The sequence below is a fragment of the Tachyglossus aculeatus genome, chromosome 4 (assembly GCF_015852505.1).
Source record: "Tachyglossus aculeatus isolate mTacAcu1 chromosome 4, mTacAcu1.pri, whole genome shotgun sequence".
NCBI classification, from domain to species: domain Eukaryota; kingdom Metazoa; phylum Chordata; class Mammalia; order Monotremata; family Tachyglossidae; genus Tachyglossus; species Tachyglossus aculeatus.
This window is the reverse complement of record NC_052069.1, coordinates 30,158,909-30,183,781: the sequence shown is the minus strand read 5'-3', so window position 1 is coordinate 30,183,781 and position 24,873 is coordinate 30,158,909. Positions and strand designations below refer to the sequence as shown.

General features: G+C 43.4%; 1 protein-coding gene across 2 annotated transcripts in view; it reads left to right on the top strand.

Moving 5' to 3' along the window:
- Positions 1-24,873, top strand: part of USP33 (ubiquitin specific peptidase 33) — a 97,477-nt gene that overhangs the window by 64,421 nt on the left and 8,183 nt on the right. Inside the window, exons 13-21 of one of the 2 annotated variants that reach the window (XM_038745200.1) lie at positions 3,590-3,762; positions 3,859-3,953; positions 4,523-4,556; positions 8,527-8,572; positions 9,943-10,123; positions 17,039-17,165; positions 19,467-19,636; positions 20,401-20,482; positions 23,805-23,913. In XM_038745200.1, coding sequence (XP_038601128.1) covers positions 3,590-3,762; positions 3,859-3,953; positions 4,523-4,556; positions 8,527-8,572; positions 9,943-10,123; positions 17,039-17,165; positions 19,467-19,636; positions 20,401-20,482; positions 23,805-23,913 — 1,017 coding nt within the window. The remainder of the gene's footprint in view (positions 1-3,589; positions 3,763-3,858; positions 3,954-4,522; positions 4,557-8,526; positions 8,573-9,942; positions 10,124-17,038; positions 17,166-19,466; positions 19,637-20,400; positions 20,483-23,804; positions 23,914-24,873) is intronic. The other variant, XM_038745201.1, reaches the window with a different exon arrangement.

Here is a 24,873-nt window from a genome sequence, read left to right as displayed (position 1 = left end):
CAATATTTAGGCTTGAAAACGTTTTGATTCATGAAATTGAGTGTGAGACCAATTTCTGGATTGCTGGATAACACCAAACTAAGACTCTTGGGGCAGATTCCGTGAAAGCCCTATTAATCATGACCAAACAAGATTCCCAAACAGAATAGTAGCCAGAGTCAAAGTGGAAAAAATACAACAGAGGGTACCAAAACTGAGGTTTACAGAATGATACTTAAAGCAGTGGAGGTTTAAGGCTTCAATTACCAGTCTTGATTGTCTGATCAGAAATCACTCCTCAAATGTTTAGTCACTTGGGCACCCAAGAGCTTTGCTTTGGGGAAGTGCATTGAAAATATTTAAACTAAACCCCAAATCATTTCATCCTAGCTTTCTTTATGCCCCAGGTTTAGTTTAGGTAGGAAAGAAATATGCTACCATTTGGAACTCTTTAAAAAAATAAAGGCATTTAAGTGCATACTGCATGCCAAGCACTGTACTAAGTACCAGGGTGAAAAGCAGCATGGCTCAGTGAAAAGAGCACGGGCTTGGGAGTCAGGAGTTGTGGGTTCTAATCCTGACTCCGCCACTTGTCTGCTGTGTGACCTTGGGCAAGTCACTTAACTTCTCTGTGCCTCAGTTCCCTCATCTGTAAAATGGTGATTGACTGTGAGCCCCACGTGGGACAAACTGATTACCTTGTATCTACCCCAGTGCTTAGAACAGTGCTTGGCACATAGTAAGCGCTTAACAAATACCACCATTATTATTATATACAGATTAATCAGGGTAGGCACAGTCCCTGTCCCACTGAGAACTCACCATCCTAATCCCCATTTTATAGATGAGGTAACTGAAGCCCAGAGAAGTGAAGCGACTTGCCCAAGGTCGCACAGCAGACAAGAGGTGGAGCTGGGATTAGAACCCAGGTCCTTCTGACTCTCCTGCCAGTGCTGTATCCACCAGGCTATGCTGCTTCTCTTCTGGCTGGGCCCCAGGACAGGTGCTCATTCAAAATACCACATTAAGCAAGGTTTGGCATTCTTTCCAAGCTCCATCTAAGGAAAACGCAACCCGGCTCAAGGGAGATTGTAGGTTTTCCATCATTGAGTGACAAACTCAATTCCTCCCCTAATTCCCCCAGCCCCTTCCAGGTAGTGTAGGTGAAACCAGCCCTTGCACAACATGAGTATTGTAGTTTTACTGGTCTTTCCTTCCCTGCAATTCTCCTACCAGCCTTTTGACCCGATCTGTTGGGAGGACTTTCAAGACGATTGTCTTGGCTATGGCCACACTGCCTAACAGATGGGAACTTTTGGAGGGGATTCTCTGGGAGTTAAAGTAATTGTGCAACGTCTCTGGGGGCCTAAAGGAGTTCCACCTACGAGTCTTCAAGATCTCCTATTGAGACCCCCTCCATAGTCTCCTCAAGTTCTGAGTCCAACCCAAGACTCCTTTTCCCTCTCCCCTAACGGTCAATGGGACTCTGAAACCCTCAAGAAAGGGGGAAGTACTCTTTTGGTGTCTTGGTAAGCAGCAGTCCACACATCCACCAACCTAGCTCTCTTCCTCCCTTCAAAGCCCTACTTAGAGCTCACCTCCTCCAGGAGGCCTTCCCAGACTGAGCCCCCTTTTTCCTCTCCTCCTCCCCATCCCCCCCACCGTACCTCTTTCCCCTCCCCACAGCACTTGTATATATTCATACAGATTTTTACTCTATTTATTTTACTTGTCCGTATTTACTATTCTATTTATTTTGTTAATGATGTGCATCTAGCTATAATTCTATTCTGACTATTTTGACACCTGTCTACATGTTTTGTTGTCTGTCTCCCCCTTCTAGACTGTGAGCCCGTTGTTGGATAGGGACCGTCTCTATATATGCTCTGCACACAATAAGCGCTCAATAAATACAATTGATGATGTTACCGACTTATTCTTCCCAAGCACTTAGTACAGTGCTCTGCACACAGTAAGGGCTCAATAAATGCGATTGAATGAATGACCAGTCGGTTAGCTGTATTAATAGTAGTGCTTTCTTTGTGCAGAGCCCTGCACCAAGTGCTTAGGAGAGTATAGTAGAGTATAATTGGTAGACAGTTGGTGTCCTCAAAGAGTTTACAAGGTAGAATGACATTCATTCATTCAATCGTATTTATTGAGCGCTTACTGTGTGCAGAGCACTGTACTAAGCGCTTGGGAAGTACAAGTTGGCAACATATAGAGATGGTCCCTACCCAACAGTGGGTAGACAGTTGGTGTCCTCAAAGAGTTTACAAGGTAGAATGACATTCATTCATTCATTCATTCATTCATTCATTCATTAAATAGTATTTATTGAGCACTTACTGTGTGCAGAGAATGTCGAAAATGTGCTGCCATTTCCTTCAGGGTTGTAGCAGCCACAACTATTGCAGGCCCCCTTGGTGTGATGGCCTTTATTAGACACTTTTATGGCTTAGTTGAAAGAACACAGGCCTCAGAGTCAGAGGAGCTGGGTTCTAATCCCGGCTCTACCAGTTGCATGCTGTGTGACCTTGGGCAAATCTCTTAACTTCTTTGTGCAAGTCTCTTAACTTCTTTGTGCCTCAGTTCCCTCAATTCTTCTCCCTTCCACTTAGATTGTGAGCCCCATCTGGGACAGGTGCTGTGTCCGATCTGATGAACTTGTACCTACCCCAGAGCTGAGAACAGTGCTTGGCACATAGTAAGGCCTTTAACAAATACTGTAATTATTAAGGAGCTTACCCTGTAATGGAGGAAATAAAAATATTTACAACTAGAGTGGTCAAAATAAATAATTTAGAACACATGTGTCATGAGTGCTGAGGGTAGTATAAGTCCAAATGTTCTAGAGTTGGCTGAAGGGATTATAGGGCTCAGGTGCTGGTCAACTAATTTTGGGAAGGCTTGTTGTAAGAGGAGGACTTTGAGTTCATTCATTCAATTGTATGTATTGAGCGCTTACTGTGTGCAGAGCACTGTACTAAGCGCTTGGGAAGTACAAGTTGGCAACATATAGAGACGGTCCCTACCCAACAACGGGCTCACAGTCTAGAAGGGGAGGGCTGTGGTCTGAACCTGACTCTCTGTACCTAATCTGTTTTTCTGAAGACAAAGTAAATGATCTACCCGCTGGTGATGCTTTAAGTAGAATATTCCTACCTCTTGAATACAGGTTTTTCATTTTACGGTATTGGAGTGCACCATTTAAATTGGGTTGTACTTTGGCTTTATGGTAGTATCTCTATATGTCAGCACAAAAATATATCAAACTCTACGGCCATACTACTTGATGAGCATAAAACCAATTACATTTCAAGGCAGCTGAAAATGGTTTACCACGTTTTCTCTGAGAATATTGTTTTGAAGCCTTAAAACCATATTGAAGCTTAGAAAGATATTGATGTCTCTGCCCCACTCCAAAAAAAAAACCCATCTATTGTAATTAAGGTTTGACATTCTTGTCTGATATTCTGCTTTTGCCTTGTTAGCACTGGGTCTCCTTTTTTAGTGTAGTTTGGAAACTCTTCAGTCACTTCTCTCGGCATTGAAAATTTACGAGTGAAGATTATTTCCCTTTCAAAGCTTTCGGTTTAAATTGTTTAAGGTGTCTGTAACCTTGGAGACTTTTCAAGATCTATCTTTACCAATTCCCGGGAAGGAAGACCTGGCTAAGCTACATTCTTCGAGTCACCCGACTTCCATAGTCAAGGCAGGATCATGTGGAGAAGCCTATGCCCCCCAAGGGTGGATTGCATTTTTCATGGAGTACTTTAAAAGGTAGGCATATTTCTTCAGGTTGCGTTGGAATTGATGTTTCTGCTTTTCTGGCAGAGCACTTGCTGTTTTTTTTTTTCTTTGTCGATGACATTTCAGGTTTGTTGTCTCATGTGTTCCTAGCTGGTTTTGGGGTCCAGTAGTAACCTTGCAAGATTGTCTTGCTGCCTTTTTCGCCAGAGACGAACTCAAAGGTAAGAGAAAACGTCCAGTATTTTACTGTACAGGGAAAATGACCAAAGAATCAAAAGTAAACATAACTACTATAGGTGGATCCTTGTTAACGTTCATTGGTACCAGTAAATATCTACCAATGTGATTAGTCTGACTTGAAAGTTCAATTGAAGAAATAATCCCATAAGAGAATACATGAATGGTGTCCGAATTTTAAGTGAAAAGAATTTGTATTTTTTTCCAACTTCCATGTTCTCCCTCCCATTTGTTAGAACAGTGCCCAGTGCTTAGAACAGTGCTTTGCACATAGTAAGCACTTAACAAATACCAAAATTATTATTATTATTATTATTATTTGTTCCAGAGTATTTTTGTGTGGTTTATTGACTCAGTGTTTAAAGAGTGAAAATCAAGTAATTAAATTAATTGCTACGTTGGATAATTAACAGATAGAAAAGGATACCTTTCAGGATCTTACAAATTTAAATACAGATTTCCTTTATGAAGTTGATTCTTAACCCAGCAGAAGTTAGGTATTAAGTGTATCTGCTTTAGTTTAGGAATAATAAATGTTCTCTGATGTCTACAGGTGACAATATGTACAGTTGTGAAAAGTGCAAAAAGTAAGTGAAAATCAGCCTTAATGTTTTTCCTCCTGTAAGCATTATTGCCCTGAGAACTGTAGTTCATTCACTGGAAAGGCTATGCCTATCAGTTTTCAAGAAAATTAGAATTAAAAATTGGGGCTAATTTGTCAATTAAATTGTGAGAGAAAATTTGGGTCATAATATAAGCTTAAACTTTATATAAAAGATAAAAAACAAAGTGATTTTTGGCAAGTCTGGCTAATGAATTTGGGTTAAAGGAGATGTGTATCATTTGACTTGACGAAGACTTGAATAAGACTTGTAAGTGGAGTATCCTGCTCTGCCAGCTGTCAGCTGTGTGACTTTGGGAAAGTCACTTAACTTCTCTGTGCCCCGGTTACCTCATCTTTAAAATGGGGATTAAGGCTGTGAGCCCCACAAGGGAGAACCTGATCACCTTGTAACCTCCCCAGCGCTTAGAACAGTGCTTTGCACATAGTAAGCGGTTAATAAATGCCTTTATTATTATTATTAATGAACATTTTGTTATACAATTGGAAAATCTAAAGACCTGATCCTAATAGAGCATAGGTATACATCTGTATGTGTGCAAGTGTGTGTATATACATACGTGCAGATACACATACACACACACACAATTTTTGTGGTGCAGCGTGACGTGATTAATATGATTGAATGAATGAATGAATGAATGCTCCACACGGTCAATAAAGATGTCTCTGTCTCTTTTGCCGAATTGTACTTTCCAAGCGCTTAGTACAGTGCCCTGCACACAGTAAGCGCTCAATAAATACAATTGAATGAATGAAATACAATTGAATGAATGAAATACAATTGAATGAATGATTCTTATTTATTTTTGAAGGTTTCAGAATACCTTAAATCTCATTTGGTGTGAAGTGAGCCTGTCTGTGTAAAACTGGACAGGCTAGTGCCAGTCCCAGACCTCATGGAAAGCACGCGGGAGTCCCCTGCACCCAACACACGCCCTGCTCCTTCCCTGCCCCTGCAGTGGTAGAATTAAAAACCAATCGATGGAATTTATCGAGCACTGGAATGGCAACGGCTTTGAGGGTGAGCCAAAGAGCAGCCACCGCCACAGCCTCGCTTCCCTCAGGGCTGGCTCGGCAGGCTCGGTCCCAGGGCAAGGGAATGCCGAACAACCACCTTCCCGCCGTCCTTCTTTCCACTCTATCCCCGCTGCAGCTGCCCTGGTCCCACATTGATAACACCAAAGTGTCAGCCAAAGTTTGAGGAAACGGTCCAGCGATGCTCTCTGACCACGCAGCACAGCAGCCGTGGCGGCCTCCAGCCACTCAGAAGGCGCCGGCCTTCGTGGGCTTTAACTCCAAACGGCCACGGGAGAAACACCGGGTAGCTAGCAACTGAGGCAGCTCTGGTTTCTTGTACCCCCTGCCACTGCCCATTCCACTCTGCACAGGAGGCACAATAGCAACAAGTAGAGCGTGAACTAGAGAAGCAGCGTGGCTCAGTGGAAATAGCCCGGGCTTCATCATCATCATCATCATCAATCGTATTCATTGAGCGTTTACTGTGTGTAGAGCACTGTACTAAGCGCTTGGGAAGTTACAAATTGGCAACATATAGAGACAGTCCCTACCCAACAGTGGGCTCACAGTCTAAAATGGGGAGACAAAACCAAACATACTAACAAAATAAAATAAATAGAATAGATATGTACAGGTAAAATAAATAAATAAATAGAGTAATAAATATGTACAAACATATATACATATATACAGGTGCTGTGGGGAAGGGAAGGAGGTAAGGTGGGGGGGATGGAGAGGGGGACGAGGGGGAGAGGAAGGAAGGGGCTCAGTCTGGGAAGGCCTCCTGGAGGAGGTGAGCTCTCAGCAGGGCCTTGAAGGGAGGAAGAGAGCGAGCTTGGCGGATGGGCAGAGGGAGGGCATTCCAGGCCCGGGGGATGACGTGGGCCGGGGGTCGATGGCGGGACAGGTGAGAATGAGGTACGGTGAGGAGATTAGCGGCGGAGGAGCGGAGGGTGTGGGGTGGGCTGTAGAAGGAGAGAAAGGAGGTGAGGTAGGAGGGGGCGAGGTGATGGGCAGCCTTGAAGCCCAGGGTGAGGAGTCAGAGGTCATGGGTTCTAATCCCGGCTCCACCACACGCCTGCTGTGTGCCCTTGGGCAAGTCGCTTAACTTCCCTGAGCCTCAGTTACCTCATCTGTAAAATGGAGATTAAGACTATGAGCCCCACGTGGGACAACCTGATCACCTTGTATCTCCCCCAGCGCTTAGAACAGTGCTTCGCACATAGTAAGTGCTTAACAAATGCCATCATTATTATTATTATTATTATTAACTAAAATGTTATGCTAATTGGCAGGCTAGGAGACAGGATAACCTTGAATAGTCATTCTCATCTTCCCTCCTTTCCCTTTCCTTCCCCTCCCTCTCCAAGAGAAATAAAAAGAAGGAAAAAGATTAATCCTTATCTCCAGCCAGGTCTCCCCTACACATGCACACACATGTCCCTGTGCGGACATACAGCATGCACACACATGTCCCTGTGTGGACATACAGCATGCACACACATGCTTTACCTCAAAGCCTTGTGAATATCCTCAATCTGCCTCCCAGTAGTTTAGCTAAGTTAACATGTCATTTTTCTCAAGTCATTCAGCTTCTAATTGCCGCTGTTCTTACCCTGATTCAGAAGCTGAGTTGAAAAATAAATGTTAAACTGGCTGAATGTTAAAATTGATTTAGAGAAGCGGCGTGGCTCAGTGGAAAGAGCCCGGGCTTTGGAGTCAGAGGTCATGGGTTCAAATCCCAGCTCCACCAATTGTCAGCTGGGTGACGTTGGGCAAGTCACTTAACTTCTCTGAGCCTCAGTTACCTCATCTGTAAAATGGGGATTAAGACTGTGAGCCCCATGTGGGACAACCCGATCACCTCGTAACCCCCTCCCCAGCGCTTAGTGCTTTGCACATAGTAAGCTCTTAATAAAAACCATCATTATTATTATTATTATTTACTGAATTTACCCAGACCTTGCCCACCGTTAGGAAGAAATATGCAGGGGGAGGGGTATGTATAGGCCAGTGGAGCTGATCCCCTGTCCTTAGCCAGTCCTGTGGGACCCTGGCTCAGCTGCTGCAAATGGAAGCAGAGGCCCCTTACCCAGCCACACCCCCACCGACCTCTCGTTGGAGCTGAAGCTTTCTCCGAGAGTGAAGTTGCAATGGTAGAATAAAAAACCAATCGATGGTATTTATTAAACAGGTTGTCCTGAGAAATAAATAAAATTAGAGCCATGATAGCCACCACTGTTGCAGCTGCTGCTTCCTGCCCTGATTGCCAGGGAGGTTGAACCCAGGAGTCGGTGGAGGCAAGAAATCCTGGGAGCTGGGGGCTGAAGGGGGAAGGCAGGGGGTTTGATTTCCCTTCTTTACTTTCTTGCATGGTTATGCATCTCTTTGGGCTGCCTACATGTCACCACACCACCATGGCTACTGCCGCTAAGAGTGGTGCTGGAGCGCAGACGTGGGATGGCCCATAGTCGGCTTTATGCCTGGGATGTGGACGGGCTTTTTGCCAAAGAGGTATTCTATTCCGAGAGCAAGAGCCGAAGTTGCCCTTCCGTGTCCGGCCCTTCCAGAGCGTATACATCACTCCACTGAGGGGGAGTCCGGAGAGTCAGCAACGCCCTTTCTGAAGGTGTAGATTTTAGGACTTCAAGCAGGAGGCTTTTGTCAGAAAGTCTCCAGGAAGAACCTAGCATGTTAAAGACCTCAGGGTCTCACTCTAGATGGGTTCTACTGTATTGGTTAATTGTGCTGCCTTTGTCTGTTTTGACTCATCTTGGGAACTTCGCAAGGCCATTGTTCTCTCTCAATGCTTAGTACAGTGCTCTGCACATAGTTGTCACCCGGTAAAAATTATTTTTTGTGGTGTTACATGTCAAGCAACCTGTTTAGAACTAAATTGTTTCTTTTTTGCTTAGGTTGAGGAATGGAGTTAAATTCTGTAAAGTGCAAAAGTTTCCTGAGGTATTGACTTTATTACTCAATTTATTTTTATAGGGCTGGTCAATTGTGGTATTACGGAAAGGAGCATTTGGACCTCTTGATGTGGGCCTTCTCTCCTTTAATGGGTTTGTGGGGAACAGTTGGTCGTTGGCAATGTCACTTGTACTCATCCAGGAGACTGTGAACCCCCAATCCTCTTTCCTGCTCTCCCACCCTAATACAGCTGGGGCTTTATCTCTCGTCACCCCAAGTCAGCGGGGAGGGAGAGAGCTCCAAACATTGACCACCTCATGCCACCATTTCCCCATAGGACTTGGAGAAATACAGTGAAAATTAACAGGGCATGGGGCTCTAAAATCTAAGGTTGAGGGAAGACAGCACATACTTTGCGGAAGTTAGTCTTTCTCTAATTCAGAGTCTGAAATAGCTCAGTAAGGGCGCATATGGCAGGCACGCTAAAAGCTATGCTGTCCACCCTGTTCCATCATTGTAAACTAATATGAAGAGTGTGAGACCGGCTCCTCTTCTCATTCCGCGCAAGTGTGAGGCTCCCTTCTCCTCTCCCAAGTGGTACTGAGCGGGTTGGAGTGGGAGGGTCTGAAGTTCGCTTCACTCTTCACATGGCCCAGAGCCTCAGGTGTCAGAGTTAGCAGTAAGGTGTTATGAATGGTGGACCGAGTCTCTGGTCGGCTCTTCATTCTCTCTGGCCAATGTGTGTTATTTTGTGAAGATAGGTGTCAGTAGGCCAGGCTTCCGTTGGGTGTTACCAGTTCCTGGGACTCCTTTCCTGGAGGTTAGTGACTGTTAATGGAAAGTTATTCATTCATTCAGTCGTATTTATTGAGCACTAACTGTGTGCAGAGCACTGTTATGCACTGAAACTAGGGTTTTCCTAGATTTGGGTGGACCAAGTGAAATGAGTTGTATTCCCCATTGTAAAACCAAAAAAAAAAAAGGATAGAAGCATGTGATCTAGGGAACTAATTGAAGCTTGAATAGTTAATGGACTCTTGGAACAAAAAAGAGAGATCTTGCCCATCAAAGCAATGAACTAAACTGGAAATCTGGATGTTAATCCTCCTCGCTCAGTTGACTTTTGAAAAACTCTGCTTCAGATTTCCTGTAGAGAAATAAAGAGCTTTTGTTAGGGATACCTTTAGAGTCTTTGTAGCAAGTGGCTTATGAAAGTGAGTTCCAATTGTGGTTAACCTGTAAAACTCATTGTTGTAGGAGAAGACAGTGCAGCACTTTAACCAGCCTTTTAAAACAAGGGTAATTTTAAAGGAACCAAAATATGCACGTTTTATTAGGATTCAGCACATTGGCTAACCCCAAGTTTCTCACTGCAGAATAAGTTGATTTTTCTTTCATTTTTTTTGTTTGCTTTTAAGATTCTATGCATTCATCTAAAAAGATTCAGACACGAACTGATGTTTTCCACCAAAATCAGTACCCATGTATCTTTTCCACTGGAAGGCCTGGATCTTCAATCGTTTCTTGCTAAGGACAGCCCGGCGCAAATTGTGACATATGATCTTTTGTCTGTCATTTGTCATCATGGGACTGCAAGTAGTAAGTACCAATTTAACCAGTCAGTGTATAGACATGACATTTGTTCTCAGCATCTTTTAAATGTTCAGACTAACTAAGGTGTATTCTAACAAAAAATGAATATCACATATATTTATGATGTGAATGGATCACCTCTACATTCAGCCTCCTTCACTCCTGTCATGAGCCACAGAGCATTGCTGGCAGAAATCTAGATATCAGGCCGATTTTGTCCACTTCAGGTTTGTCCTTGAATGCTTCAACTCTGCCCTCTCCTCTCCCTGGCAAAACTATCTCTCCACCGTTATTGACACCATGCCCATCGCTCTCGCCAGTTGTTCCAGACATTTAACTCCCTCTTCAGGCCCCCTGTCTCCCCGCCTTCCCCATCTCTTGCCCCCAGTGACCTGATCACCAACTTCATTAACAAAATTCACACTATCGGGTGTGATCTCCTGAAAATCTCCCCCTGCCCCTCTCCAGGCCTTCCCCTTTCCTTCCCCTTCTTCAACTCTACCATTTTTCCCATCACTATTTCTAGAGGAAATCTCCTGTCTTCTCTCAAAACCCACCCCCTCCACCTGTGCATCCGATCCATTCCTTCTCACCTCATCAAAATATTTTCCCCCTCCCTTCTTCCCTCACTAACTGCCATCTTCAACTGGTCACTCTTCAGTGGCTTCTTCCCCGCTGCTTTTAAACATGCCCATATCTCCTCTATCCTAAAAAAAAAAATTACTTGACCATACGGCTTCCTCCAATTACTGCCTCATCTCCCTCCTGCCATTCCTCTCCAAAGTCCTTGAGTATTCATTCATTCATTCAGTCTTATTTATTGAACACTTACTGTGCAGAGCACTGTACTGAGCACTTGGAAAGTACAAGTCGGCAACATAATAATAATAATGATGGCATATGTTAAGTGCTTACTGTGTGCGAAGCACTGTTCTAAGCACTGGGGGAATACAAGGTGATTACTTTGTCCCACATGAGGCTCACAGTCTTAATCCCCATTTTACAGATGAGGTAACTGAGGCTCAGAGGAGTTAAGTGACTTGCCCAAGGTCACACAGCAGACGTGGGGGAGCCAGGATTAGAACCCATGACCTCTGACTCCCAAGCCTGTGCTTTTTCCACTGAGCCACGCTGCTTCTCTAGACATATAGAGACAGTCCCTACCCAACAACTGGCTTACAGTCTAGAAGGTGGAGACAGACAAAAAAAACCCCCAAAAAACAAGTAGACAGGTGTCAATGCCAACAGAATAAATAGAATTATAGCTATATACACATCATTAATAAAATAGAATAATAAATATATACAAATATACACAAGTGCTGTGGGGAGGGGAAGGGAAAAGGGCAGCAAGGGAAGGGAGATGAACTCTCAGTAGGGCTTTGAAGGGAGGAACAGAGCTAGTTTGGCGGATGTGTAGAAGGAGGGCATTCCAGGCCAGAGGTAGGACATGAGCCAGGGGTTGATGGCAGGACAGGCAAGAACGAGGCCCAGTGAGGAGGTTAGCGGCAAAGGAGCGGAGTGTGCGGGCTGGGCTGGAGAAGGAGAGAAGGGAGGTGAGGTAGGAGGGGGCAAAGTGATGGAGAGCCAGCCTTGAAGCAGAGAGTGAGGAGTTTTTGCTTGATTCGAAGGTTGATAGGCAACCACTGGAGATTTTTGAGAAGGGGAGTAACATGCCCAGAAAGTTTCTCTACAAAGATAATCCAGGCAGCAGAGTGAAGTATAGACTGGAGCTATAGACTGGAGCTGGGAGAGACAGGAGGATGGAAGAGCAGAAAGGAGGCTGATGCAGTAATCCAGTCGGGATAGGATGAGAGATTGAACCAGCGAGGTCGTGGTTTGGATGGAGAGGAAAGGATGGATCTTGGTGATGCTGTGGAGGTGAGACTCGCAGGTTTTGGTGATTGGATTGGTTGTGTGGGATGAATGAGAGAGTGGAGAGAAGGGTGACACCCTTCTCCTGTTTGTGAGACAGGAAGGATGGTAGTGCTGTCTACAGTGACGGGAAAGTCAGAGAGAGGACAGGTTTTGGGAGGGATGATAAGGAGCTCAGTCTTGGACATGTTGAGTGTTAGATAGCAGGCAGACATCCAGATGGGGATGTCCTGAAGGCAGGAGAAGATACGAGCCTGGAGGGAGGGAGAGAGAACAGGGGTGGAGATGTAGATTTGGGTGTCATCAGTGTAGAGATGATAGTTGAATCCGTGGGAGTGATATTTAGATCCAGGGAAGTGGTCTCAAATAACTCTACTCTAATTCTCTTCTTGTTCCCCTCCAATCTGGCTCTGTCCCCTTCACTCCACAGAAACTACCCTCTCAGAGGTCACCAGTGATCTCCCTTCCAAATCCAACGGCCTCTACTCCATCCTAATCCTCTTCGACCTTTCTGCTGCCTTTGACAGTATTGATCACTCCCTTCTCCTGGAAACGTTATACAAACTCAGCTTCACTGACACTGTCCTCTCCTGGTTCCCCTCCTGTGTCTCTGGATGCTCATTCTCAGTCTCTTTTGTGGGCTCCTCCTCTGCTTCCTATTCCTTAACTGTGGGTGTCCCTCAAGGTTCAGTTCTGGGTCCCTTCTTTTCTCCATCTACACCCACTCCCTTGGAAAACTCATTAACTCACACGGCTTCAACTCTCACCTGTATGCTGATGACACCCAAATCCATATCTCCAGCCCTCATCTCTTGCCCTCTCTGCAGTCTTGCATTGCCTCCTTCCTTCAAGACATCTCTACTTGGATGTCCTCCCATCACCTCAAACTTAATATGGCTAAAGTTGAACTTCTTATCTTTCTACCCAAATCCTATCCTCCCCTTCACTTTCCCATCACTGTTGACGGTACTACCACCTTTCTTGTCTCACAAGCTCGTAACCTTGGCATTATCCTTGACTCCTCTCTCGTTCCACGCACATATTCAACCCATCACTAAATCCTGTCAGTTCTACCTTCAAAACATTGCCAAAATCCATGCCTTCCTCACCTTTCAAACTGCTGCCACATTAATTTGAAGCACTTGTCCTATGCCGCCTTGATTATTGTATCTTCCTCCTTGCTGGCCTCCCTGCCTCTTGTTTCTCCCCAGTCTATACCCCATTCTGCTGCCCTAATCATTTTCCTTCAAAAACGCTCAGACCATGTTTCCCCACTCCTCAGGATACACCAGTGGTTGTCCGTCCACCTCCACATCAGACTAAAACTCCTCACCATTGACTTTAAACCACTAAATCACCTTGCCTCTTCTTATCTCACCTCACATCTCTTCTGTTACAACCCAGCCTGCACATTTCGTTCCTCTAACGTTAACCTTCTCACTGTACCTCAGTCTCGTCGATCTTGCCACCAGCCTCTTGCCCACATCCTCCCTCTGGCCTGGAATTCCCTCCCTCCTCATATCAGACCGATAATTGTTCTTCCCGACTTCAAAGCCTTATTGAAGGCACATCTCCAAGAAACATTCCCTGACTAAGCCCTCCTCTCCTTCCACTCCCTTCTGTGTCGCCCTTACTTGCTCCTTCATTCATCCTCCCTCTAATCCTCACAGCACATATGTATATATCTGTAATTTGTCTATTTATTTATGTATATTAATGTCTGTCTCTCCTTCTAGACTGTGAGTTCATTGTGGGCAGGGAATGTGTCTGTTGTTATATTGTACTCCCCCAAGCACTTAGTACAGTAAGGAGCAGTATGGCCTAATGGATAGAGCACAGGCCTGGGAGTTAGAAGGTCATGGGTTCTAATCCCAGCTCCACCATTTGTCTGCTCTGTGACTTTGGGCAAGTCACTTAACTTCTCTGTGCCTCAGTTCCTTCATCTGTAAAATAGGGATTAAGACTGTGAACCCTATGTAGGACAGGGACTGTGTCCAACCCGAATATCTTGTATCTACCCCAGCGCTTAGAACAATGCCTGGCACATAGTAAGTACTTAACAAATGCCATAATTATCATTGTTATTTGTAAACGCTCAATAAATACTATTGAATGAATGAATGAATTGTGGCAAACAGGCCCAAAACTGAGTTTCAGGCTGAGAGGAAGGAGTGTGATTTTTTTTTTTTTTTAGTTTAGTTTTTTCCATCACTCTTTAAAGTTGAACACCCAGTTTCTAGCACCAGGGTCCTAGCACCCGTGGCAATTTACAGCCAGGATAGGAACTCAAATGGGGCTCCTCTCTAGTGTGCCCCAAACTTACCTTAATAGTTTGCTTCTGCCATCATTTAAATGTAGAATCCTCAAAAGGCAGGGAAGCATTTTGACTAACCAGTCCTGCACCTTAAAGGCAGTCTGAGGTTTGGAGGAATACCAAATGCCCCACTCTTTCCCCCAGCAGAAAGCAGTTTCTCTTATTGCAGGCTCCATACACTCAGACACATATTTTGAGTGTAACAGTTTTACGTTGTTCAAGCTTGTAGCAGCAAAGTCAAGTAGATAGATCCAGAAGTTATCTGGTTGGAAGTTGTTACTAATTTAAATTCAGCGATTACCAGCTCCATTGCTATAATTCCCTGAGTTGCTCTTTTGTTGGCCTCATGCCCACCCAGACTTCCCGGCTAATTCATCCTGCTGGCCCTCAGCCTTACTAGTGAGCCCCAGTTCCTTATGCCTTTTCCCTCCAGTCTTCTACAATGATCTCTCACCTTTCTCCTTGTGACTTTCCTTGCTTCCTCCTAAGTTGCCTAAATCCTCCCATGAAATTGACTGAGCTCTTGCTGATGTCACCAGGTGAGAAATTGTTATCCTATGCGAAATAACTTTTCTTCAGGGCAGGGTCTGAGTGAGCAGATGCCCTGTTCAAGGAATTGCTGTGCTTCTCCCCCAGCCCATTTTTTTTAATGGTATTTAAGTGCTTACTATGTGCCAGGCACTGTACTAAGCAGTGGGGTAGATCAAGCTAATCAGGTTGGACACAGGCCATGGTCCCCCATGGGGCTCCCAATCGTAATCCCCATTTACACAGATGAGGTAACTGAGGCACAGAGAAGTAAAGTACCCTGCCCAAAGTCACAGAGCAGACAAGTGGCGGAGCAGGGATTAGAACCCAGGTTCTTTCGACTCCGAGGCCCGTGCTCTATCCACTCATGCTGCTTCCTATGTGGGCTTCATGCTTTTCTGTGTGTAGGCTAAACTGTTGAAGAAAGGAGGTGTCAACAATTTGGTGTATTTTAAACTTTTTAAAAATTGACGTAATTGCACACCCACCCAAAATTCACAAAAGGGCGAGGCCTGCATTGGCTTAAGTTTTAATAACATTAGCCATTTGGTTTATTAACCAGATAGACACAGGAAAATTGGTTAGTATTTTTTGTCACAATTCAGAACAGTAGGCCTAAGAACTAGAACAGTTTTGGTAGCGAGTGTTCTGGTCACACCTTCTAATTTTCTAATCTGCCCATTTTCCAGCTGCTGCGTGGTGTCCCCGATTGAGTTCCCCCTTGTGCCCCTGCAAACCTGCTAGACACTGGGACTACATTGGAGGCCTTCAAACTGGCAGCCCCATGTGGGAACAGGGTTGAAGGTGGTGTAAGATCCTGAGATTCAGTCTGTCAGGTGTTGCTGGGAGACGTGCGGGCGGGAGAGTATCCATAGATGCTGATGGACGTGGACCTGAAGGGAGCTCTGAATACGTAGCTCTAAAAACACTGATCTTAAAGGTGCTCCTTGGTCTGCTAATGTTAGGTTATCGCTTAGCGTAAAGTGTGCTCCAGGTAGAGTAAAACAAAAGCACATTTTCTTCCAAATTCACCCTGAGCAGACTCAACTTCAGCTTCTGTCACTGGCACGAAAACCCCATTTACTTTTGCAAAAATTGGATTTGTAGCTGTAGTGGGAGACGCTGTAACTTGCCTCCTACACATTTTAAATGTGGGGCCACCATTAGAGAGGGCCACCTGACATGTGAGGTGCTTGTACTTCCCAAGTGCTTAGTACAGTGCTCTGCACACAGTAAGCGCTCAATAAATACGACTGATTGATTGATTGTATCCACCCCGGAGCTTAGAACAGAGCCTGGCACATAGCAAGCGCTTAACAAATACCATATTATACCAAGTTACTATAATTATTACTACTCCTTATCCAGTCTTTTCCAGATGGAGTTGGAATGGGTCCTCTGATCAGAAGTTTTAGAATGAAAGTAGTGTTTGGTACAGTATGGCCTCGTGGCCGACTTTGTGTTCTTAGTAGGTTCAAGAAAAGAGAGTGTAGCACCTCTTGCTAGAGTCCTTTTAAGTACCTTCTTGTCCATTGTGAGGGTAAGGGGAGTGGGGAATCAAGGCTCGGTCCCTGCTACCCAGAAGCTTGAGGGCTCTTGAAGTCGTAAGTGCATCTCTGCTTGCCCTTGATCTGGGCCTGATTTCTGCTGCCACGACACAACTGTAGTGGGTTGGCTGAAGTGTAGGAGCAAATGGAAAACTCTTCTGCTCCGGAACAGCTGCCTGGACACTCTCTACACTCCATTCCCCAGGTCAGATGTGGCTCAGCCCTGATCAATAGCAAGAGATCCTCTGTAAAATGCCCTGGCTCCCTTTCAGGCAGTCGTTCTTGTTGCCTGAGGGAGTCCATTGTCAAGGTCTGTGGGAAGAATAGAACCTTTGTCTGTTGAAATAGAGTAGAACGACATAATAAACATGTTCAAGGGACCAAGAAATGAATGGTGCTGAAGCTGATTAATAGTGCTCCATAGCTTCTTTCCCGAGGGTAATTCTCCGATGCCAAATTTTCCATGCCATAAGAGTGTTTTAACAGGTGACATTAAACCGGGTTCTACTGAAATGTTTCTCCACCATTCACCCGGGGGGAGATTTAATATATGACTTGAAAACGGCTCATGTTCTTTGAAGATTTATCCATTTTTCTTCGTCCTGCATTTATTTGTTACCGTCCTTGTACGATACCAATTTTTTTTTCCAAACTCAGGTGGACACTACATAGCCTACTGCCGAAATAATTTAAATAATCTGTGGTATGAATTTGATGACCAGAGTGTCACAGAAGTATCTGAATCTACTGTACAGAATGCAGAAGCTTATGTACTCTTTTACAGGTGAGGAAATACTTTGAGTCAAAATTATATGATGGTAACGGATTAGTTTGCAGGTTCCTCATGACTCTGAAGCTTTCGAAATAACTACTCTCATTAGAGGTAACAATAATGATGACTTGTTTTTCTTTCTAATGTAATGACTTCGTGGCTTAGTGGAAGGGTCACGGGCTTGGGATTCAGGATGTGGGTTCTAACCCCGGCTCCGCCACTTGTCTGCTGTGTGACCTTGGGCAAGCCACTTCTTTGTGCTTCAGTTGCTTCATCTGTAAAGTGGGGATTGACTGTGAGTCCCATGTGGGACCACCTGATTACCTTGTATCTACTCCAGTGCTTAGATCAGTGCTTGGCACATAGTAAGCGCTTAAAACCATAAATAATATTATTATTAAAAGAAGATGAGTAAGAGGGTTAGATTTTTATCGTGTTGCTTATGGATATTTTGATTAAGAGCTCTTGTGCACATATATTGTTTTAGCTTCTGAGCATTCATCACAGACACTTCAGCAGTTATATGTATTCATTAGTTTTTTTTACCGTATTTAAGTGCTTACTTTGTGCTAGACAGTGTATTAAGTGCTGGGGTAGCTACAAGGTAATCAGGTTGTACACAGTCCCTGTCCCACATATGGCTCACAGTCTTACTCTACATTTTACAGATGAGGTAACTGAAGCCCAGAAAAGTGACTTTCCCAAGGTCACACGGCAGACAAGTGGTAGAGTCATGATTAGAACCCAAGTCCTCTTGCTCCCAGGCCTGAGCTCTTTCCACTAGGCCACGCTGCTTTTATTGAGCCTTTTCTCTGTGCAGAGTGCCAAACTGAGCACTTGGGAGAGTTCAGTAGAGCTGGTGGACATGATTTCCTTCCTGCAAGGAGTTTACAAACTAGCAGGGGCACTTCTGCACCACTGAAACTTGAGCACTCACCACTGATGATGATAATAATAACAATAATGACAGTAATTGTGGTATTTAAGGGCTTACTATGTGCCAAGCTCAGTATTAAGCCCTGGGCTAGATGCAGGATAATCAAGTTGGGACCCAGTCTCCATCTCACGTGGGGCTCACAGTAGGAGAAAGAACAAGCATTGAGTCCCCATTTTACAGATGAGAAAATAAGCAGAGAGAATTTGTGAGTTACCCAAGATCAAAAAGCAGGAAAGTGGAAAAGCCGGGATTAAAACTCAGGATGATGACGATGACATTTGTTAAGCGTTTACTATGTGAAAAGCACTGTTCTAAGTGCCAGGGGGGATACAAGGTGATCAGGTTGTCCCTCGTGGGGCTCACAGTCTTAATCCCCATTTTATAGATGAGGTAACTGAGGCCCAGAGAAGTGAAGTGACTTGCCTAAAGTCACACAGCTGACAAGTGGCAGAGCCGGGATTAGAACCCACGACCTCTGGCTCCCAGGCCCCTGCTCTTTCCACTGGGCTATGCTGCTTCTTTAATTCTCCCCATTATTCTCCCCTTCCTCCTCCTATCTGTAACTTATTTTAGTGTCTGTTTTTCCCACTAAAGTGTAAGCTTTTTGAGGGCAGAGAATCATGCCTATAATTCTGTTGTACACTCCCAAGCACTTAGCACCCAGTAGGTGCACAATACATACTGATGATTGATAGCCAATATGTCTAAAGAGACATAAAACACAATAAGTATTTTAAGTACAATAACTACAATACCATAATAGAAAGGGATTTTAGAAGACTAAAGATGAAAGCAGCAGAGTAATAATAATAATAATAATTGTGGTATTTAAGCACATACTATGTGCCAAGCACTGTACTAAGCACTGGGATAGAGGCAGATAATCACCTGGAGCATATAGTTCAAGTAGGATGGAGAAGAGAAATATTCAACTAGTGAAAGAACTGGTGTATGTTTTGATCTTTCCAAGTATCAAACTGAGAATGGTTTCTTTTTTCAGCAGCTCTCATCTGGTAATTGGGCACAATTCACCTTTCTAGAATAGGGCTTAATTTTTGTGCAGCTCTGAAACAGAGAAATTGAATTATTATGTGATGCATTTGTGTAGCTTAAAATGTCTTCACATAGAGCTGTCTCTTCATTTTCTAAAGTGATGTGACTAGCTGTGAGGTAGCCACGGAAACAACCAGAATTCAGTAGGCTACTGATCTAGCCAACTGGACTCATTTTAGGGCTAAATGGATAGTGGGTCAGAATTTGCAAGCTAAAATCAGACCAGCCATTTATCTTTCCAAAATTGCATTATTTGAGAACGATTTAAACTGCTTTAATGTCTCTGGTACCTTCTGTTCAACGAGACCCTTGATTTTTAACAGAAAAAGTTCTGAGGATGCACAGAAAGAGAGACGACGGGTGTCCAATTTGTTGAATATGATGGAACCAAGTCTTCTCCAGTTTTATATTTCTCGACAGTGGCTGAATAAATTCAAGACTTTTGCTGAGCCAGGTCCAATTTCAAATAATGACTTCCTTTGTGTTCATGGAGGTAAGAAATCCCATGATGGGGAACGATGGGAGGAATGGAAATCCATTACTATAATAGCTGTTAAGTCTCGTGTGATTTGCATATTGTGACTTGACGGTCTAGTTGCAGATCAGTCAATCAATCAATCGTATTTATTGAGCGCTTACTGTCTGCAGAGCACTGTACTAAGCGCTTGGGAAGTACAAGTTGGCAACATATAGAGACAGGCCCTACCCAACAGTGGGCTCACAGTCTAAAAGGGAACAAGGAACAGATGATGTTCCTTGTCCCATAGTTTCTCCCGCCGGCAGAGACACTGTTGTGAACAAGATGTTCTAAAGTCCTGCAGTGACTCTGGAGGGCTCGAGGCTTGATTTTAGTTATAAATTTCCAATTTATTCCTCTCCTCTCCCTCCCCCCCATCCTTTTTCCTAATTCACCCGTTTTCTCAACTTCATTGGAATTAGAAAATACCATTGATTTCCCCTAATAATCAGTTATTTAATCATGCATTTGCCAAAATTGCTCACGTTCATAACATTGGACGTGTATCTAAGGGAAACAAATGGTAAACACCAAAAGTTTTTTAAAAAATCATTTTATATCACCTGTAGAATTTTTTTTAATTTTGTACATTCTGGAAATAGTTAAATGAGAGTTTCATGCGACCTTTTTAGTTGGGGAAGCTGTTGCAAAAGAAACAGCGAAGTGAGTTGAGAAACTTGAGAATGAAGGAATATTTTTGTGACCCCAAAAAAAATTTCTTCCAAATTAATTTTTCTTAGGTGTTCCTCCATGCAAAGCTGGGTATATAGAAGACCTTGTTGTAATGCTGCCTCAGAACATTTGGGATAACTTATATAGCAGGTATAATTTTAAATACTACTATTTCTACAACTGTCTGTAAATAATTCTATGTCTGTCTCATCCATTAGACTATAAACCCTTTTTAGGGGGGTATGTGTCACTTGATGATTTTATGCATCCCAAATACGTGGTACAGTGCATTATACCGTGGGCACCCAATAAATGCTGCTGCAATGATCTCATCCTATTAAAAATCAATGATTCATTTTCCCTCTTATTAGTTTTAGGGGAAGAAAAACAGGTGTACTAGAAGTCAGAATTTAAAATATGCATAAACGAGGCCATCCTGTCTTACGGATTTTCCCAGACAGTACTAAAAGTTGGCATTAAGCCTTGAAGGCTTGGTGTGGGAAAGGGTCCCCTGAGGTTTCTGAAATGGAGATGGGAAAGTCTTTGGCCCATGAGCATTTCTTCCTCTTCCTCTGTCATCTCCCAACCTCCTTAAAAGCAAGCAATCAGTGGTAGTTACTGAAAACATACCGTCTGCAGAGCGCATGACAAAGTTCTTGAAACAGTGAGAACAGCATGAGCAAAAAGAAAAGTTCCTTGCCCTCAAGAAACATATTCCGTTGTTGATAGGATGGGAAATGGGCACCTCTCCTTCCCACCCTGGCCAAGAGGTCTTGGAGGCTGAGGACAGGGGAGGATTGGGAGAGAAAAAAGTGTTGGAGGGAACTATTTTGATTCTGAACATGTTAGTTTTCCCTACTGGAACCTTGAGTCAGAGAGGAGAAGCCTCTACCTAGAAAAAAAAAAATCTTTTCATGGAGTTCCTGCCAGCAGAAAGACTGGTACTGATCCACAGGTGTAATTTTTTCCACGATCAGGTCCAGTGGCTATGCTCTTTTAGAGAACTTGACATTAATTAGTTCCATTTTTCATGCATAGTACTCACATGATTGAGGCCCTCACGTGGTCTGTGAGGACCATTAATAATGTATTGCAGATAGCAGTTAAATTCCTTTTATTATGTAGGTAACTTTGTGTTCAGGTAGGACGCTGATGACTTTATGTATTTGCAGAACTGAAATACATTTTGATAAAATCTTATTACCCTTTTTCACTCTTAACATTAGCCTTATGTGGTATTTAACATATAAATTTATGTACCACATATAGGAAACACCAAAGATTTGTGTGTCTGTCAGGACCATTAATAATGTATTCCAGATAGCAGTTAAATTCCTTTTATTATGTGGGTAAATTTATGTTCAGATAGGGTGCTGATGACTTTATGTATTTGCAGAACTGAAATACATTTTGATAAAATCTTATTACCCTTTTTCGCTCTTAACATTAACCATATGTGGTTTTTAACATATAAATTTATGTACCACATATAGGAAACACCAAAGATTTGTGTGTCCAAAAAAAAAACCTGAAAAAAACTAATTTTGTGTTTTGCCTCTTGAAATGGAAAAGGTTAAGGGTTTTTGCCGTATGCAAAGAAGATTTGAGGGTGGGAATTTGAGTCTTTTTCTAAAACAAAGTTCCACAGATCTAGAATCGATTAGCGTCTTCAAGGAAGCTTGGGCATGGAGGGTTAAGGCAAGAAGAACCAAATAGGAGAGGCTCTGACCTACAGAAGGAAAGCTTGAGGTAGTACTGAGTTGGTAAAGAGTGTCTACCAGTGTGTAATAGAGGGCTACTATCTGAGTGTCAGTGAAGGAGATTTTGAAGGAAAGTGTGTCTTGAACCTGGGTCAGAAAGGGCAGTAAAGGGGTGCTGCGGACTAGGAATTGTGAAATGGATACATCTTCGGCTCTCTAAATTCCATGAGTGCAAAAAAAAATTGAATGTATAGGAATTGATACATTTTTTTTCCCCACATTTTACCTATACAGCCTGCTACACTAATAGGGTGGCATGTTCTATAACATGCTACACTAACAGGGTGGCATGTTTTATAAGCTGGTCTGTGTTCAAACTGATCCTCATCGTTGTAGATAAATTCCAAATTAGGTGGTTGAAACTGATCTTTTGTTAACATTCTGTTGACCAGGTAGACTTCAGTATCTGTATGTGATGTACTGAGCAGTATACTTTTCCATTTGTTACATTCTTTTCTGGCTTTGATTCAGAAGGTAAGTTAACTAGCAGAAAGGGAATAGTTGTCATTGCGTTCAAAGCACTCAGTTGGCTTCAAAGCACTCTCACCTTGCCCCCTCCTACCTCGCCTCCCCACTCTCCTACTCCAACCCAGCCCATTTTGCTCCTCTAATGCCATCCTTCTCACTGTGCCTCTGTCTCATCTGTCTAGCTGCTGACCCCTTGCCCATGTCCTGCCTCTAGCCTGGAATGTCCTCCATCCTCAAATCTGACAGACAATTGCTCTTCCCCACTTGAAAACCCTCTTGAAGGCGCATCTCCTTCAGGAGACCTTCCCTGATTAAGCAAGCCCCCTTTCCTCTTCTCCCACTCCCCTCTGCATCACCCTGACTTGCTCCCTTTGTTCTTCCTCCCTCCCAGCTCCACAGCACTTATGTACCTATCTGTAATTTCTCGATTTATATTAATGTTTGTCTCCCCCCACCCTCTAGACTGTAAACTCGTTGTGGGCAGGGAATGTCAGTTTATTTTTGTACTGTACTCTCCCAAGAATGCAACAAATGGAAAAGTAGTCTACCCTGCACATCCCATACAGATACTGAAGTCTATCTGGTCAACAGAATTTTAACAAAAGATCAGTTTCAACCACCTAATTCGGAATTTATCTACAACAATGAGGGTCAGTTTGTACACAGACCAGCTTATAAAACATGCCACCCTGTTAATGTAACATCTTATAAAACATGCCACCCTATTAGTGTAGCAGGCTGTAAAGGTAAAATGTGGGAAAAAAATGTATCAATTCCTATACATTCAATTTTTTTTTTACAGTGCTCTGCAAATAGTAAGCACTCAATAAGTACTATTGACTGATTGAGGTGTGGTTAGTAATTAAGAAATAAAGGACAGAAATAATTCTGATGCTTTTTTTTTCTTTGTAAAACAAATTGTGGTTCATTGGTAAGAGCTAATGCTGAGGTAAACCGTAGCTAGAGTGGAACAAATCTCTTAGCCCCTGAGGGACTTTTGTTTACCTGCAGAAATAACTCTGTGGCCATGACCAGATCTGGTCTTGAATGTGCATGAAAAAATTTAGGAAAGGATAATAGTATCTGGTGACACTAAGCATAGAATTTGACATGTAATTAAAATGTAAGAAATGTGCAAGAGCATAGTAGAGTGATTTGAAGGTGGAAAGCTTGCCAGTAAGAATATCAGTGCCAATTCTAAGTGATGTTTAATGTGATTTTAATGAAATTTACTCAATTTGTAGGTATGGAGGAGGACCAGCTGTCAACCATCTGTATGTTTGCCATACCTGCCAAATAGAGGTGGAAAAAATTGAAAAAAGAAGAAAAACGGAATTGGAAATGTTTATTCGGGTAAAAAAAAGTTGTGTAGTGTTCGTTTTCCAATCAAAATGATTTTTCCTATAGAAACTGTGCCTTCCTAGCTTGTATCCAGATGTAGGGATGTTTTCGTTTTTCCAGTGACCATTCACTTATGTGAGATTAATTTTGAAAGAAATATATGCCTGAGCCCAAGGTAATTGAAAAAGTGAAAACGAGTACATCTGAAATTTCTAAATTAATGGACAAAAGAGCAGTTCCTTAGCAAAATGAACTGCAGGGGCTTAAAACGCTCCAGTTAGAGGCTGCCATAGGCCAAAACGCTAGGGCTCAAACAGATGGTGTGGTGACCGTAAAACTGGCCTGGCATCTGTGGGAAGAAGGGACTTAGAGGACTTATGTGACTTTACTCATCCTTCCACCGTAAAGAAGCTTCAGAGCAGGGGTGCACATTTGGTCTTGGAACTATGTATCTATTACAAATTCCATGGAATTCTTTTCCCTTGCACAAAGCCTTTAAAGAGCCCCTTACCTCACCAAGACTGGCCAGTAGACAGATGTAGTATTTCCTTCTCTGTCATATTTACCTTTATAGGTCAGTGTCAATGAAACATATCATCAACTTCCCTTTGCAGTTTGAGATGTAAGTTTCCGTAGAAGGAGTTGCTGGGGCAGTCCATTCCTGTACGCGTGTGCTGGCTTATTCCTTCTCTAAATGGAAGGTTGCCTCAATAATGATGGCATTTGTTAAGCGCTTACTATGTGCACAGCACTGTTCTAAGCCCTGGGGAGGATACAAGGTGATCAGGTTGTCCCACAGGGGGCTCACAGTGTTAATCCCCATTTTACAGATGAGGTAACTGAGGTGCAGAGAAGTGAAGTGACTTGCCCAAAGTCACACAGCTGACAAGTGGTGGAGCCGGGATTTGAACCCATTACCTCCGACTCCAAAGCCTGGGCTCTTTGCACTGAGCCACGCTGCTTCCCTTTGAA